Source organism: Canis lupus, chromosome 3, assembly GCF_048164855.1.
Source record: "Canis lupus baileyi chromosome 3, mCanLup2.hap1, whole genome shotgun sequence".
In the NCBI taxonomy this organism is placed as follows: Eukaryota; Metazoa; Chordata; class Mammalia; order Carnivora; family Canidae; genus Canis; species Canis lupus.
Window position 1 is genome coordinate 76106470 of NC_132840.1, and position 16619 is coordinate 76123088.

The 16619-nt window shown below is 37.2% G+C and overlaps 1 protein-coding gene across 8 annotated transcripts in view; it reads left to right on the forward strand.

Annotated features, from left to right (window-relative positions):
* The window catches only part of TBCEL (tubulin folding cofactor E like), a 72857-nt gene that overhangs the window by 11470 nt on the left and 44768 nt on the right, over positions 1–16619 (forward strand). For 6 of the 8 annotated variants that reach the window (XR_012028778.1, XM_072822394.1, XM_072822397.1 and 3 more), the window contains 2 exons: positions 10488–10637; positions 12685–12824. Coding sequence is in view for 7 of the 8 variants with exons in the window: in XM_072822394.1 (XP_072678495.1) it covers positions 10505–10637; positions 12685–12824 (273 nt within the window). In the remaining variant the exon portion in view is untranslated. Of the gene's footprint in view, positions 1–810; positions 921–4613; positions 4765–10487; positions 10638–12684; positions 12825–16619 lie in introns of those variants that run through there. The other 2 variants (XM_072822396.1, XM_072822398.1) reach the window with 2 other exon arrangements.

Sequence of the window (16619 nt, forward strand, 5' to 3'; positions counted from 1 at the left end):
AGATAATAGGGGTAATCTGTTCTGTAAACAGCTGAGTAATGACCTTAAATTTGTGTATTCACAGCTGACCCACAGCATGCATATATGTTTTTCTTCTAATGAAAATGACTCTGTTCAAGAGACTAATATCCATTGTTTTTTGGTGAGAAGGGGAAGTTGATAATAATTATTGCCCCTCTGGGGACTAGACCAGTGAGTCCTGCTGCTTAGTATTCTGGTTCAGTTATATGGATGTGGTTACAAGAGATATTTTGGGTGTAATGGTTTTCAGTTGTTTTAATAAGTTTTATTTCAGTGATTTGTGCATGATGCCATATACTGTTGACATAACTATTCCTGTTTTTAGTAAAGATAGCATGACTCAACAGACTAGGGGTACAGAAAGTATGACTTAGCATGCTGCTTGGGCCGTGGAAACCCAAGCAAGTCACCTCAGTTTGGTGTCCTGTAAACAGAGATAAGGTGGTCAGAAGGTGGTTATGGAAATTACTATGCTTTAAAAGATTGTGAATCTCAGTGTGGGGACACTTGCCTTCTGGGGAACATCAACTCAAGAATAGATATATCTACCTCCTGAATTTTGAGTGAGTGCAATATTAAAGCCTTGAGATTTGTAAAATTGCATTCTGGCCACATAGAAAGGTAGGGCTGGATGCAGATTTGTTTGTGAAGGAGACAAGAGGGGGAATAAGAGTGGAACTCTCCTTGGAAGATATTGAAAAGGGGTATAGTGAATGTTAAACTTTTTTCATTGTTCTTGTGATTGTTGAAAGTGTATGGCAAGTGCTTTTTTATATATATATATTTCAGAATGCCTGATTTCATAGGATATAGACAACTCACATAAGCCAACGTTTCTGGACAGAAAGAAGCTGTGCAAATCAACAAAGAAGTGCTTAGATATAATTTCACATAAAGAGGTACTGAAGTCCAAATAGCACTATTTTCTTTTTAATGTGTGTATGTATGTATTTTTATTTTTTAAAATGGCATCGTTGTCTTAATTTTTTTCTTCTTAAATGCTTTTTCATCAAAATGTTAAAGTTCGTGGGCTAGTGCATTTAGGTCAGAAATTTCAAGTTCTGTGTTTATGTCTAGTAGACCCTGCACATGAGAGGCAATCATGTTTGCTAATGTGCAGTTGTAGATGGAAAAACAGACTCTTGGGGATCCCTGGGTGGCTCAGTGGTTTAGCACCTGCCTTGGGCCCAGGGCGTGATCCTGGAGTCCCAGCATTGAGTCCCACATTGGGCTTCCTGCATGGAGTCTGCTTCTCCCTCTCTCTCTCTCTCTCTCTCTCTCTCTGCCTTTCATAAATAAGTAAATAAAATCTTAAGAAAAAAAGAAAAAGAAAACAGACTCTTTGTCCAACATCAGACGGGCCTTGTATGCAATATAGTTCTTTAGTAGATGATACAGACAGCTCTGAAGTCCTACTCACTGGTAACATAGAGTCCCAGTTTTATACATCTTTGGTGTCGCAAATATAATGAAGTAAAGAATTTAGGTTAGATATTTTAATGTCTGTCATGCTTTTAAGGTGAAGCAAAGTGCTGTGCTAAGTGAAGAGAGTAGCAGTGTCCTATTAAAAGCATAGGACCAGGAGTCTGAATTCATGTTTCATTTGGCAGTGTTGCGTTGGATTGTTTGTTGTTGTTGTTGTTTTTAATTTTCTACCAAGAAGAGTTGATGTGCCACATTCTTACGGTGTTACGTAGTTTAGTATACAGCTGAAGACTGAGAAATAGGTAGTTCAGAGTAGGGTGTGAAGTCGTGGTGGTATGGTGTGTTCTGATAATGGATTTATCAGCTACAGTTGAGTTTGGCACTTGGAATGCCCAGAGTAAATTTGTGAATTGCTTAACTATAATAATTCTACAGGCTAATTCTGAAACCTTATAGTTTATTATTCTTATTTTTCATTCCAAAAAGGCATCCACTTAGGTGTATTACATGATGGTCAGGGGAGGTTAAGTGAGATAAAATTGCAGGTATATGTACTTTATGATAAATGAAATTAGAAGTCATGCAGGATAACACTGTCTAGCTTAATTATATTGCCTTGGACAATGTCCCTGAAGTGTTTTTATGGGTGAGATAGCTACCATTCATGACTTTAGCTGCAAAAGCTTGTTAATGGAATACTTGACAAACCTTAAAAATGATTATTATGTAGATATATATTTACTGATACAGAAAGTTTTTCATGAGCTATTTAGCAAAAAAGGGAGGTTACACAACTACCTAAAAGCAATTTAATTTTGTTTAAAAAAATATGTATCTACATAGCATGGGAAATGGCCTAGAAAAAAATATACACTATTAGGTGCATCCTCAGGTTTAACCTACTTGCTAAATCTGTTGACCAAAGCTTCCTGGTATGGCTGTGGCTCAGACTATGATATGATATGCTTCAGATATGAAAAACTTTTGGTAATACTTACTTACATGCCTAGCTTACCTAATAAAAAGGGAAACTACACCTAGAAGAAAACTATATGGGGTTATAGATTTTTTGCTAATTTTCAGTTGGAAATTTTAAAAAATTCAGAATGTTTATTACTTGTATTTTTAAAAACAATTATTTAGAAAGAAGCTTATTAATAGACATTTATCCATTCATTTATTTAATCTTTCCTACAGGGAAAAATAGATAACACACATATACTTTCCCAGTGTAATTATGTCTTATTGGGATACACTTATGGTGAAGATCAGGAAGATTTAGAAAACAGAAAAAACTACCTAAAATGTGTAAGAATGTGGCAGAGTTTGGGTGTAGGAGGGATTTTTCTAAAAAGGAGGCTCCCTGGTGATGATATTAGGAGTTCTGAAAGCAAAAGTTAAATGAGCTTTAAAAAGCAAACAAACTTGGCAAAAATTGAGAATGCTAGTAATCCTAAGAGACTTTTTGAAGCTATTCAACCGAGTTTCCTCTTTCGACTTGTTTTGTCAATCTCTTCCCCCCCACCCACATTCCCAAATTCGGTCTTTACATTTCTCTTTTGTCCTTTTTAAAAAAGAACGAAATATAAAACTCTCTTTCTGAACACTTGGTGTTTGTTCATCATTGTTGTATCTTTTCTTCTTTTAGCACATTTGAGATTCTCACATACTCAGTCTTCATTTATTTCCTTATGTTGTGGTTTCTATTGCCGGTCTAAACACTGAAAGTACTTCCCTTAAGATGAACAAGCGCCTAACTGCCCAGGCCTTTTGGGATTAAAAAGTTTCATCACTTCTGACTGCTTGATATTCTCAGTAAAAATTGGTGACCCCCATCCTTATACTGTATTCACAGTGATCTCTGTCAAAAATGTTCTTTTATCTCTATAAGAGGAAGTTGAAGCTGAGCAAGGTCAGTCACGAGCTGACCATCATCCACCTTCCAGTGAAACCTCCAGCCTCAGCTGCCCTCCCCGCGTGTATTTTATGTTTTAGCGGTATCACATCATCGCCGTATCTCCTGTCTCCGGGGCCAAGAATGCTCTCCTTCACCCTATTAACCTGGTCTTCATCATCTTTCAAAACGGCTCAAGGTTTACCTTTGGCCTCTTCCATCATACTTCTGAAAGTGAACCACTTCTTCTGTTTGAATTCACTCTTTCTGTGTGGCTTATTTTAGATTGTGTTATTTTCATGTGTTTCCTTCCAGAGCGTGGATGTCCTGAGGCCAGAGTGTGGATTGTACTTTGTCTTTAGTGTGTAGTGCAGCATTTGGCACGGATTCAGTGTCTGGTTCATCTTTTTTTTTTTTTTTTTTTAAGGTTCATCTTTGTTGAATGAAACTAAATGAGACGGTAAGCTGTGTGAGGGCACACATTTTATGAATAAATGAATGGCCAAATAGGCTTGATGGGAACCACTTGATAGAGTGCGAAGAAAGAGGTAGCAGAGAAAACTAAACACATCTGTTGTCTCTCCATTTTTATGAAACGAGTGACAAAGACATTCTTAGTGTCAGATTGTCTTGTGAAGGAAGTAGGCAGCCAAGTGGAGAAACTACTGGAATGAAGCCTTATTTGACCAAAGGACTCTGACAGTGACATTATCGAATCTTTGCCACAATGTTTAAGTTCTGTTTTCAAATACTTGGTAGCAAAATATTGGCAGGTAGCTTTTAGAATGTAGTTTTTCTTTCTCTGATGAACAGGTAAGGTGGGTCAGTTGTATGTAAATGAGTCCATGTCAGATGAACAAAAATAATTTTAAACTACCCAGAACTGTTTCCCTCTTCGTTATTTTCATGCTATGAAAACTCTTCCTTGATAGATTTGACTCATCCTAAATTAATGCATATTTTGAAGTATTTCAGTTTACTCCTTAGAACTGTAAATTCGTTCCTGTTTAGTATTGCAGTGATGTGAGTCCTGCCTGGTCAGGTTCCTGCTGCTGGATGCTCCACTCTTTTTGTTAGTCTCCACTGTAAGAGAAGAGGAGGGGCCTGGAGCTCTCAAGGCATCCCAAGGCTTAGGGCTGTGTAATCTCTGCCTCCTGGAGCTCTTGTGCTTCCAAAGTCTCAAGAGTTTTGATACAATTTGGGTAATTTGTATGACATGTTTATAACTTTTATTAAAAGCTTTAACTTGGCTAGCAGAGGAAGTGACCCTGCAGGCCTGAAGAGTATTCTTTCAACCCTTCTGTACATGTCATAGTGGATTTGTGCTTCACTGTTCTTCAGGCCATGGAAACCCTCAGGGAATACAGTGCTCTGGCTGTCATCCTAACCCCTCCTCTCTTAATTTAGTTTGTTCAGGCACTCAGGTGAGTTTCATTCTTTCACTTTCTTTCCCATGCTATTTTATTAAACTATTTCTTCCCTTTTGGCCACCATTTTATTTCTCTTTGCTTCCTCACTCCCCAGTTCCTTTTAAAATTAATATTATGTGTTTAACACAGTCCAATTGGAATTTTTTTCATAGACAGTTGATAATGAGGAATTAAAAAGCCATGTGGCAAACTATTAGGTCATTCCCAGATTTATCACTTCGAAATGTTTATATTTCAAAATGGTAATATATGAAAACAAAAGGTGATGTATGTTTGCAGTGAGTTCAGGTAGTTCAAACAGATGAACTTAAAGCAAATCTCCTTCCCACCCTTATTCTTCCTTTTCTCTCTCTGGAGTCATCCATAGGTACTAATTTTTTTAATTTCCATTTTATCCTATGCATGTATAAACAGATCTTTTTTTGGTAAGATTTAAAATATATAGTTTGAGAGTCTGTAAGGTGGTATTTTAGGGTTTAAGTCATGAATGAGGCCGGTAGTATTCACACTTTATGAAGTATGGTACTCTACCATAAGGGTTTTTTTTTTTTTTTTTTTTTTTTGTGAAATACTGATCTTGCATACTAGCATAAAGATATATCTTGTATGCCTTCCAGTGTTAATGGTCAGAAATGTTCTGTTTTCAGTTGTGTTCAGTTTCATACTGATTTTGACCTGACCCTTTGGGAACATAAAGTACAATTAGTTTGACAAGTATGTGGAGTTTTAGGTGACTAGAAATTCTGTTTTGATACCAATCTGTTTGGCAAAAAAAAAAAAAAAAAGCAAAAATACCAATCTGTTTGGCAGCTTATCCTCCAATTTGCACTCCATTCTGACTTTCTCCAAGTGCTTTATAAGAGCTCATTCTAGTTAGGATTTGAGACACAAAGCAGCTGAGATTTTCACGGGCACACTCCATGATTTGGGAATGGAACCAAGCAACATCACCCAAGATTCCTGGCTCCTGGCTTTCAGAACCAATACAGAATACTTTTACAAAGGTATCAGAACTCTGCCAACTGTAGAGGTAGTCAGATGTAACTCAATACCTGTTCTTTCCAGAAAGTCATAGATTGTCCCCTTCCCCCAAAAAAACCTTTTAAAAGGCTCTAGTTAAAGATCTTTTTCCATCCTGTATTTCCTCATTTTCCAGTCTGTTTGATTTTCAGCTTTCCTTTCCCACCTACTGTTCTTCCTAAAACTGCCCCAACAGATTTTGTGTAGATTTATGTTACTGATCCATTTTGCAATCTTAATGTTCTAATTCAAAACTCATGTATTAATGCGTATGCTATCAACAGTCCTGGAAAGCTATTTCAGTAGAGTATCCTGGAAAATGACCAGATGACCAGTGAAGGTGCCCGGCGTTGCTTTTAAGTCTTTAGGAAAAAAGAATAACAAAACAAAACAAAACACCTCAGACAGTTTGGAAGAGTTACTAAAGCATGAGGTCATGAGAAATAACTTGCTAAGTTCCCATGATTGCTGGCTTCCTCGCACTTATTTTAGTTTGAGATGTCTCTATTGTTGCCATCCTCAGTTTGCCTGTATTTAAATTGTGTATTAAGATTATTGCCCTTGAAGAATTGGTTTGAGTTTCAGTGGTTCTAAAGCCTCTAGTTTAAAGATGCTATTTAAACTCAGTGAGTATTATTTTGACAGTGACAGGTTAGCACCTTCCCCACACACTTTTTATTCTTTGGAACTACTAATTGTATAGAAGGTAGCAGTGTAATTTCTTTGACATTTGTTAAACATATCTAAAAATCCTGCCGGCATTCTGCTTAGACAGGTCTTTAATGAGAACTATGCTGTCAGCAGTGGCCCAGGTCCTGCTCTGTGTGGTCTGATAAGTTTACATTGTAAAAGAACCTTCCACCTGAAGGTTCCTGGAGTCTTAGAAGAAACACCCAAAGTTCAGTTTTGACACAACCAGTGCTGGAATAGAGGACAGCAGCAGACGTTTATCACTCTGTGTGGATAGAAGGAACAAACTGTCTTGTACTAAAACAGGTTCTGTCTTTAAGCTGACAAATGAGGATCCTGACAAAGGGCAGCCCTGAATTTTCAAGATGACTTGTGATATCCTAATTATGAAATGTGCTTCATAGTCTAGACCTTGGTAAATGAAACTTTTGTCCAGTAGATGGACATGTACTTCATGCATGTTTACTCTATGTTCTAGGCAGTTGTGAATTGATTTCACAAAGTACAGTGGACGTGGTCCTGGTCGTAATTTAGGGAATGAACCAAGTTTAAAGACCACTTTTTATTTTTTAACTATTTATGTATTTATTTGAGGGGGAGAGACTGTTTCCTTGGGTAGTCCACAGATGCCTCAGACTAAATGTATATACAGTGGAGTTCATCATTTTCTTTTGCAAAGCTCAATCTCTTCATATTTTCATTTACTTAATGATATCATCAGTCACTTGGTCACCTGTACTAGAAACCTGAGGGTCAGTCTTGACTCTACTTTCTCTTCAGCCTCTGTAATACCTGAAAAGCATGCTTTCTAAATTGACCCTGAATCAGCCACTGCTTTCTATTTGTACTACCACCATGTCACTTCAGGCACTCATTATCTCTCTCCTGTTTTGTTTTGTATGGTTTTATTTTTTTAACATTTTAGAGCATTGTACTTTAATTTTTCTATTGAAGTGTAGCTAACACACAATGTTATATTAGTTTCAGATGTACAACAGTCTTGCACATCACTCAGTAATCACCATGATAAGTGTGGTCAGTATTTGTCACCATATAACATTATTACAATATTATTGACTATATTCCTTATGTTATACTTTTTATCACCAGGACTTTTTGAAAACTGAAAGTCTGTATCTCTTAATGCTTTTTATCTATTTTGCCCATTTCCCCACCTATCTCCTGTCTGTTAACCACCAGTGTTTTTCTTTGTATTTAAAAGTCTAGCTTTGTGGCATCTATTGAGCATCTGATTCTTGATTTTGGCTCAAGTCATGATTTGAGGGTTGTGAGATTGAACTCCGCATTGGACTCCATGCTCAGTGGGGAGTCTGTTTGAGATTCTCTCCTTCTCCCTTGGCCCCTCCTCCCCCTCTCAAATAAATAAATAAAAATCTTAAAAAAAGTTCTGGGTTCTTGTTTGTTTTGTTTTTTAAATTCCATATATAAGCAAGATCATGTAGTATTTGTTTTTTTCCCTTTGACTTACTTCATTTAGTATAGTGCTCCATCCATGTTCTCTCAAATGGCAAGATCTCATTCTTTTTTATGGCTGAGTAATATTCCATTGTGTGTATGTATATGTGTTTGTGTATATATATATATGTGTGTGTGTGTGTGTGTATACACACACATATACACTACATCTTCTTACCCATTTTTCTATTAATGGACACTTGGGTTGCTTCCATATCTTGGCTATTGTAAGTAATGCTGCAATAAACATAGGAGTGCATATATCTTTTCAAATTAGCGTTTTCATTTTCTTTGGGTGAACACTCAGTAGTAGAAATACTAGATTCTATGGTTTATCTATTTTTAATTTTTGAAGGAACTGCAATACTGTTTTCCACAGTGGCTACATCAATTTACATTCCCACCAACAGTGCATGAGAGTTCCGTCATCCCCTCCAACACTTATTTCTCGTCTTTTTGATACTAGCCATTCTGGCTGATGTGAGGTGGTGTCTTGTGGTTTTGATTTGCATTTCCCTCATGATGAGTGATGCTGAGCATCTTTTCATGGGCTTGTTGGCCGTCTGTACATCTTCTTTGGAAGAGTGTTCGGGTCCTCTGCCCATTTTTTGATCAGATTGTTTGGGTTTTTTTACTGTTGAGTTGTATAAGTTGTTTATTAACCCCTTATTGGATATATCATTTGCAAATATCTTTTCCCATCTGGTAGGTTGCCTTTTTGTTTTGTTGGTGGTTTCCTTTGCTGTGCCAAAGCTTTTTATTTTGATGTAGTCCCAGATAGTCTATTTTTGCTTTTATTTTCCTTGCTTAGGTCTCCTATGTTTTTGTAGTATCCTTCTAACTCTTCTCCCAACTTCAGTATATATTCCTTCATATTCATCATCTTTTTTTTTTTAAGATTTATTTATTTATTTATTTGAGGGAGAAAGAGAGAATGAGTAGTGGGAGGAGCAGAGGGAAAAGCAGACTCCCCTCGGACCAGGAAGCCTAACCCAGGGCTCCATCCCAGGACCCTGGGATTATGACTGGAGCTGAAGGCAGATGCTTAACTGATTGAGACACCCAGGTGCCCTCATCACCTATTTGATATCCAGGAGTTTTCCAAAAAATTTGATTATTATAGTCCCTTCCGTAAAACCTGTTGATTTCTTCTTGTTTTCTGTGGAATAAATTTCAGCCTTTTAATGTAGCACACATGATTAGTTACTCCTAATGCTGTTTTCTGTTAGACCATGTACATTCTCATTGTTAAACCTTTTTACATGATATCCCTTCTTTTTAGAGTATTCTTTATTCTCTTTTTCTGATTGTTTTAGTAAAAAAAACTTGTCATCTGATAGTTGGAACTACAGAGGTCAAGTGCCTGTATTTTGATTTATATTTAATAGAGATCATAGGCCACCCCCTCAAGATAAGGGGTTAACAGGCTGTCAGAAGTTATCATGTCTTTAATATTACCTGTTCTGACCTGTGCGTGAATGCTGAGAGGATGTTGGGGTTACTGTGTGTTTGGACCCGTAGCTGGAGTTCGACAGTGATGACTCTACCCAAACTCAAAACAAAAGAAATGGTGTTCTGTGTTAGTCAGGGTTGGGTCCATTCATCAGTAACTGAAAAATTGAACAGTGACTTAAATAAAACAGAGGGTTATCTGTCTTTCACTGAAATTTCCAGAAATCTGGAGTCCACCACCACTGTGGCAGCTCAGTTCCATGAAGTTCTCAGGGTCTCAAGTTCCTTTCAGTCCTTTGCTCCACCTTTCTTAGGGTGTGTTCCTTGGGCTTATAGTGCCAAGTGGCATTTGTTTTCTAGGCAATAGAATTAAGCCAGAGACAAAGAAGGAAGCAAAGGGTACACTGGCTATCTTTTAAGGGTGATTCCCAGAAGCTACCATAGACTATTTCTATCCCATCAGCTAGAGCTTAGTCATACACTCATCCCTAAGTGCTGTATATACAGTTAAAAATTCTTTTACTGAGCTGCCTGGGTGGCTTAGTGAGTTAATGTCCCAATCTTGATCTTAGCTCAGGTCTCCAATTCAGGGTTGTGAGTTCAAGCCCCACAAGCTGGGTATGGAACCCAACTTAAAAAAAAAATTCTCTTCCTATGGAAGAAAAGGAGAATGGATTTTGAGGGATAAATATCAAAGGAGTCATCCAAACTCTTTAGTCTGATGTTGAGTCTACACCTTTCTTTTTAGTCCTTTTTCCTTTTACTTACCACATACCCTATGTACCAGCCAAAAGTCCTCCTGTTACCTTGACTGGAAATGATTGTCTCCTTGACTACATTTTGTGGCACTGTTAATCTGTATTGCATTTATAATATGCTGAACTTCATTGCTGTCATTCATCTGCATATATAGCTTCCCTAAATCGTGAAGTCTCACCACAGTGCAAATTCCTGTGGGCAGTGACCGTGTCTTATATGTCTGCCATGCCTGGACTGGTGCCTTATAAATAATTGGGTTTGCAATAAAAATTTCTTATATGATAAATAAATAACTTTGACAATTTCTTGGTTTCTTGTAGAATTTTAGGAAAAGAAGATGGATCAACCTAGTGGAAGGAGTTTTATGCAAGTATTATGTGAAAAATATAGTCCTGAAAATTTCCCTTACCGTCGTGGTCCTGGGATGGGAGTCCATGTCCCAGCCACACCTCAGGGCTCTCCTATGAAAGGTAAAAAAGATGCGACCTAAAACGTTTATTTACTGGATCTTAGTACTTGGGGCCTCAAACCAGAATGTTGTCTTGTTTACAGATTATTCTTTTTATTAGAGTCACATAGTCTTCCTCCCTTAGTATGACTTCAGTTTTTTTTAAAAATTTGGAAGGATTTCTCTTCCTCCAGAGTGGCCAGAAGGCACCTTAGTTGCACTCATCAGGCACGAACAATATTTGAATGGTAATGTTTCAAATACATATTCTATCAAGGAACTTAGAGGATCTGAGAAAGTATAAGACTGACCTGTGCCCTCAATGACCTTACAAACTTAACTGGATCACAAGATACTCCCATCTACGAACATATAACACAAGGCAGTTTATATTGAACCAAATGATTGGCACAGTGATTGGGAAAAAGATTGAGGAGAGAGTAAATTAGTACTATCAGGAAAGGATTCAAAGCCATGAGACTTAAACTAATTCTTTAAGAATGTAGAATTTAGTTAAGGAGGAGATAAAGACATTCTAGGAGAGGGGTTTTGATGTGAGCAAGAGATCTACAACATTGAGAAATATGCAAGGTGTGTCTCTCACATCTTAGCCTCATTTACATTTAATAATTCTTGGAAGTAGTTCTGTGTGAGTTGGGAAATCAGTATTGAGCAGTATTTTAGTTCCTATGTTCCTCAGTTCAACTTGTCTTATTACTCCATATAAACTGGTGGCTCAGCGGTTTAGTGCCGCCTTCAGCCTGCGGTGTGATCCTGGAGACCCGGGATGGAGTCCCACGTCGGGCTCCCTGCATGGAGCCTGCTTCTCCCTCTGCCTGTGTCTCTGCCTCTCTCTCTCTCTCTCTCTCTCTCTCTGTCATGAATAAATATAATATATTTTTAAAATTAAATAAATAAACTGGAATGGCAGAAAGAGGTGGATTTCTTACTTGGTCTTTCTTTTTTCCAGCACCCATTCCCATTCTGAAAAATTTGATACTGAAAAGTACTGAATTGAAAAATTATGTAATTTGAGGCCTCTGTAAATAAAATATTTCCTTTGTGAGTCCTTATTTTATGCTGAATAGGTTGAGAGTTGTTGAATTCTCAGGTCTACCCTTTTTACTAGGGCAAGCGTCGTTTTATTGACACCTATATTTTTGAACCAACGCAATAGTTTGACTACCTCAGTTTGATCAAATTCATTATATAGTTGAAGACTCTGAAACCCTTTCTTCCATTATAATTATGTATTTTTAAAAATCTCATTTTCATAAGGGACACATTCTACATGGATATAAAATGGAAATGATTGATAGACGAGAGAGAGAGATGTAGTTTTTTAAATGAATCCACTTAAGCAGGAAGATTTCTTCAATGATATGAATTTGAAGAATAGAAGTGGTTTCAGGTAGACTATCTAATGGTTTGAGATAATTTTCAAGGGCAGCAATAGGTGGAAATATACATCAGACAAAAAAGAGCTATCCAGAATGATACTTTTATTTATTTATTTATTTTTTAAATTTATTTATGATAGTCACAGAGAGAGAGAGAGACACAGGCAGAGGGAGAGCAGGCTCCACGCACCGGGAGCCCGATGTGGGACTCGATCCCGGGTCTCTAGGATCGCGCCCTGGGCCAAAGGCAGGCACCAAACCGCTGGGCCACCCAGGGATCCCCAGAATGATACTTTTAAACTAAATTTTTAAAAAGAAAGTATTGGGACCTATTAGAATACTGGAAGTCCAGATCAGTTGCAAGTTCTAGTGTTCAGATGGTAAGATGATAGCGAGGATGATACCTGTATTGTTGGTAGTTGAGGTCAACAGTCCTGCCAGCAGCAAAGCCTGTAAGACTTTTTTTGGTGGTACTGGTCCAGTACTTTTACTCTCCTGGGCCATATTTGGCTGTTTCCTCTTAGAGTTCAGTACCCTTAGACCCCATTGTATTCAAGTTTTTTTTCTAGGTCCTCTTATAATTTCATACTATTTGATTTTGATTCCTGGGGACTGTATGTAGACAAGAATTAGGCTGATTTAGAAAGCGTTGTTTCCCCTGTGATTCAGATCGCCTCAACCTCCCAAGTGTACTGGTGTTAAACAGCTGTGGAATAACACGTGCAGGAGATGAAAAAGAAATTGCTGCCTTCTGCGCTCATGTGTCGGAACTAGATCTTTCTGACAACAAACTCGAAGACTGGCATGAGGTAAAGCTTTTATATCACTGCATTTTGGTGAATTCTGTTGAATTCTAGTTGAGAGTCTTGACTCTGGGTCTCAGATAAACTGCTTCAGCTGTTCTGTGGTGATTTTTCAATTAACATTACTGCTAATTTGGTTTTCATTAGTATGAAAAGCACTGAGGAGCTTTATTCCAGTCATTGAGAGGTTAATAAGACCACAGAGGTTTAAACTGCTAACAATACATTGGGTTTTTTACTGTTGATGTGTAATGTGAGTTTACACATCCTATGTTCATTCTGTACCACTACGTCAACCTTTATTGCTCTAAATTGACATAAAAATTGCTTAAGCTCAAAACTCAGATTATAAAAATATTTATTTTTGTTGCTAAAATTTTCTTCAAATATTTTAGAACTTTTCCTTGTTTTATTAAGTCCCTTACGTGGTTTGACATGTCTTCTGACCTCAGAGTAAGTCACACCAAATACACAAAGGTATTACAACATTATCTTTTATTATTGTACATAGCACTGCCTACCTGGTGATAACATTACCTTGTAAATGCTGTGCTTGAGAATAGGGAAAAATAGTTCTTTCTCCTTGATTCATTCTCCTGCCTTAATTTAGGATCTTCTTTCTTGCTTGGACTGTTGAGAAAGCTTCCTGATGGATTTTCCTACCTCTGCTTTTATTTTGCTTCCCATAAGCTATCTTCTTAGGCAAAGACTCCTTTTAATAAATGAAATAAGAGTGTGACACTTTTGCTTAAAGTCCTTTGGTTGCTTTTCACTGCCTAAAAACTAAGGTCTGAACTCTAAATGTAGCCTTTCACCATATGGCGGTTGGTTACTTTTAGAGTTTTATCTCCATCTTTAGCCACATGCTTTTTCTTGCAGCTCATGATAAACTCTTGACATGACAATCTACCTTGCTTTTATTCCTTCCGAATCTACTACTCTTTTTCCTTGTCTACCCAACCTCTTCCTATGTATCTTTCAAGACTTGGCCCAAGTCACTATTCCTCTCTGAAACTTTCCCCAGCTCTCACTCAGGCAGAGTCAGATTATCCCAGTACCTATATCACGCTGCTGTGTTAAATGTGATGATTTATCATAACTTAGTGCAATCACATACTTACTTGACAGTTTTCCTATTAGACTGTGAGCTTATTCAAAGTAGAGATTTTTGTCTTTATTACCATCAGCACCCAAAGTGTCATACCAGGTACTCCAATGTTTGTTGAATGCTTTAATGAACAAATGATTGTATCTTAAGGATTGATCAAGACCACTTGCTCCAACTTTTCCTATGATCTTAAGAGACTCACTTAATCCTTTAGGGCTTCACTTCGCTCATCTCTAAGACAGGGCTGCAGATAAAATTAATCATTGAGGTGCTTTGTAGGTATTAAATGCTATTCAAATTCCAAGACAGCTGTTTTGTTTAAGAAAAATCTGTGCATAACCTAATTTTCTTCAGCTTTTCTTATATTTACCTATGTCATAGTCTAATCTGATATCTGTGCTTATGGTTATATTTCCTATTTTTATTGAGGTGTTTACCAAGTTCTTTGAGATGCATGTTGTTTGACTTTTAAGTGACTTGTTAATAAATGCAGAGTTACTGGGCTGTTCCAAGAAATAATCTGTTTGTACATGCATCTATTTATTAATTCATTTATCTCAATAACTGTTACAGCTCACTGTTCCACAAATTACATTCTATGCCTTCTTGGTCCTTTGAGATGCTTAAGTGATGTGCATACTCTGTCCACACTGCACAGATGCAAAAAGAACGACCTTGTTAATTCTCCTTCTCCCTAATTCCCAGTTGTCTGCTGCTCAACGTCTGGTGAGAGTTTTTAACCTGAATGAGTGAAAAGTCAGACCAAATCTTCCTCTGAATCTTTTCACTTCCTATGTTTGCAGGCCGAGTCCCTTAAATGTGTTTCTTTGGGAGTGTAAAATTTCAGAAAGGTTTTGTGCTTTGTGCTCTGACCATGTAGGGACAGTTTAATAGTGATATAGCTGCTGCCTCGCCTCAGAAGAACAATCTCTGTCAATATGGATTAGAACACAAAGTTCACACTAGGCAAATCAGCCTTTTCTCTGCTTAGACAGAGGTCTACACTAAATATTTTCCAGGCCACATTGACATATTTGGATAGAGGGTCCTATTATATTCATTTGTGCTTTGCATTCAGTTTGTATATTCCTACTTGTGCTCTATACTCTGTTTCCAGATGGTTTTCAAATGAGTTTTCATTGCTGCTATCCTTTGGGTTTCCATCTTCCAATTTATTTTTGTTTTCATCATTCCTTTATTTTTGTTCTTTGCTATAACTATAATTGATCTCAATCTTCTAGAATATCTATCAGAGCGCAGAATGGTGGGGGAAGTACTGACAGCAGAGCATGTTGATCTTCAGGATCGATTAAACTCTTTGCCAGGCTGTAGATGCCTCATAGGTCACAGTTTTAAGACATTACATTTCAATCCCAGTACAACCGTGTACCTGATTACCAAAAAAATCATTTGTCCTTGGCCATTAAGTAAGTTTATTTTGGCCTGTATTCAATATAGCAATGTGGAACAAAATAATATAGTATGTTCTTTTGATGTTTTGAATGGTCACTAATGTTACAACCAACTTCTTTTGTAGTTTAAACTTGTAGCTGATAGATATCCAGAGATAAAGATAAATATAAGTGTAAGGTGTCATACTGTGGGGGGAGGCAAAGATTTGTCTCCATTCTTCTAAAATTGGGCATCCATGTGTAAAAAAAAGAGACATTTTTTAGCTTTTGACTTGAATTTTAGCTAAGTACATTTTCGTCTCACCTTTCCCAAGGCATCTCCTTTTTCCTCCCTTCCTTATCAAAACCATTTTATAAAAGAAATTAAACCAAGTAGTTGAAAGGATGGAGGAATTAGCCCCTCAGGTGAGGTAGAGAATAGCTTGGGTATAAGTTACAGATTGTTATCTTTCAACCCTTTTCCCATTTTTCTTCAAACTTTAGTTTCTTCATTTTTAGAAGCCAGAGTAGAGGGTCCTCTATTAAATTATAGAATTGTGGAGACCCAGAAGGTCATGTAAGTTCATCTCCATGTTTCTGCACATGAACAACACAGGTTTGAACTGCACAGTCTGTTTGCATGTGGACTTCTTACAGGACAGTACTGTAAATAAAATTTATCTTCCTTATGGTTTTCTTAATATTATCTCTAGATGGGCAGGGGATGGACTAAATGGATGATGGGAATTAAGGAGGGTGCTTGTGATGAGCACTAGGTGTTATTTGTAAGTGATGAATCACTAAATTCTACTCCTGAAACCAATATTACACTATACTTAACTAACTAGAATTTAAATAAAAGCTTGAAACATAGGGAAAAAAATGTAAAGTATAAAAGAGATCTCTTTTTTTTCTAGGGAGGGGGAGAGGCAGAGGGAAAGGGAGAGAGAGAATCCCAAGCAGGGCCCCATGCCTAGCATAGAGCCCAAAGCAGGACTCAATCCTACAACCATAAGATCATGATTTGAGCCGAAACCAAGAGTCAGATGCTTAACTGGGCTGAGCCGCCCAGGAGCCCAAAGAGTGTTTCTTGTGTAAAATTCTAAAATATCTAGAGATGTAAGTTTATATGATAGAATATGCTGCATACATTTTTTTTTCTGGGAAGAATCACAAGAAAAATTTCAATTTGTTCTGTTTGAATTTCTTAACTGTGAACATTTTGTTATTTTGACGTCAATAAGGATAGTGAGCTGTTGAATTTGGGGCATTTTTAGTTTTCTTTTTATTTCTCTATATGAA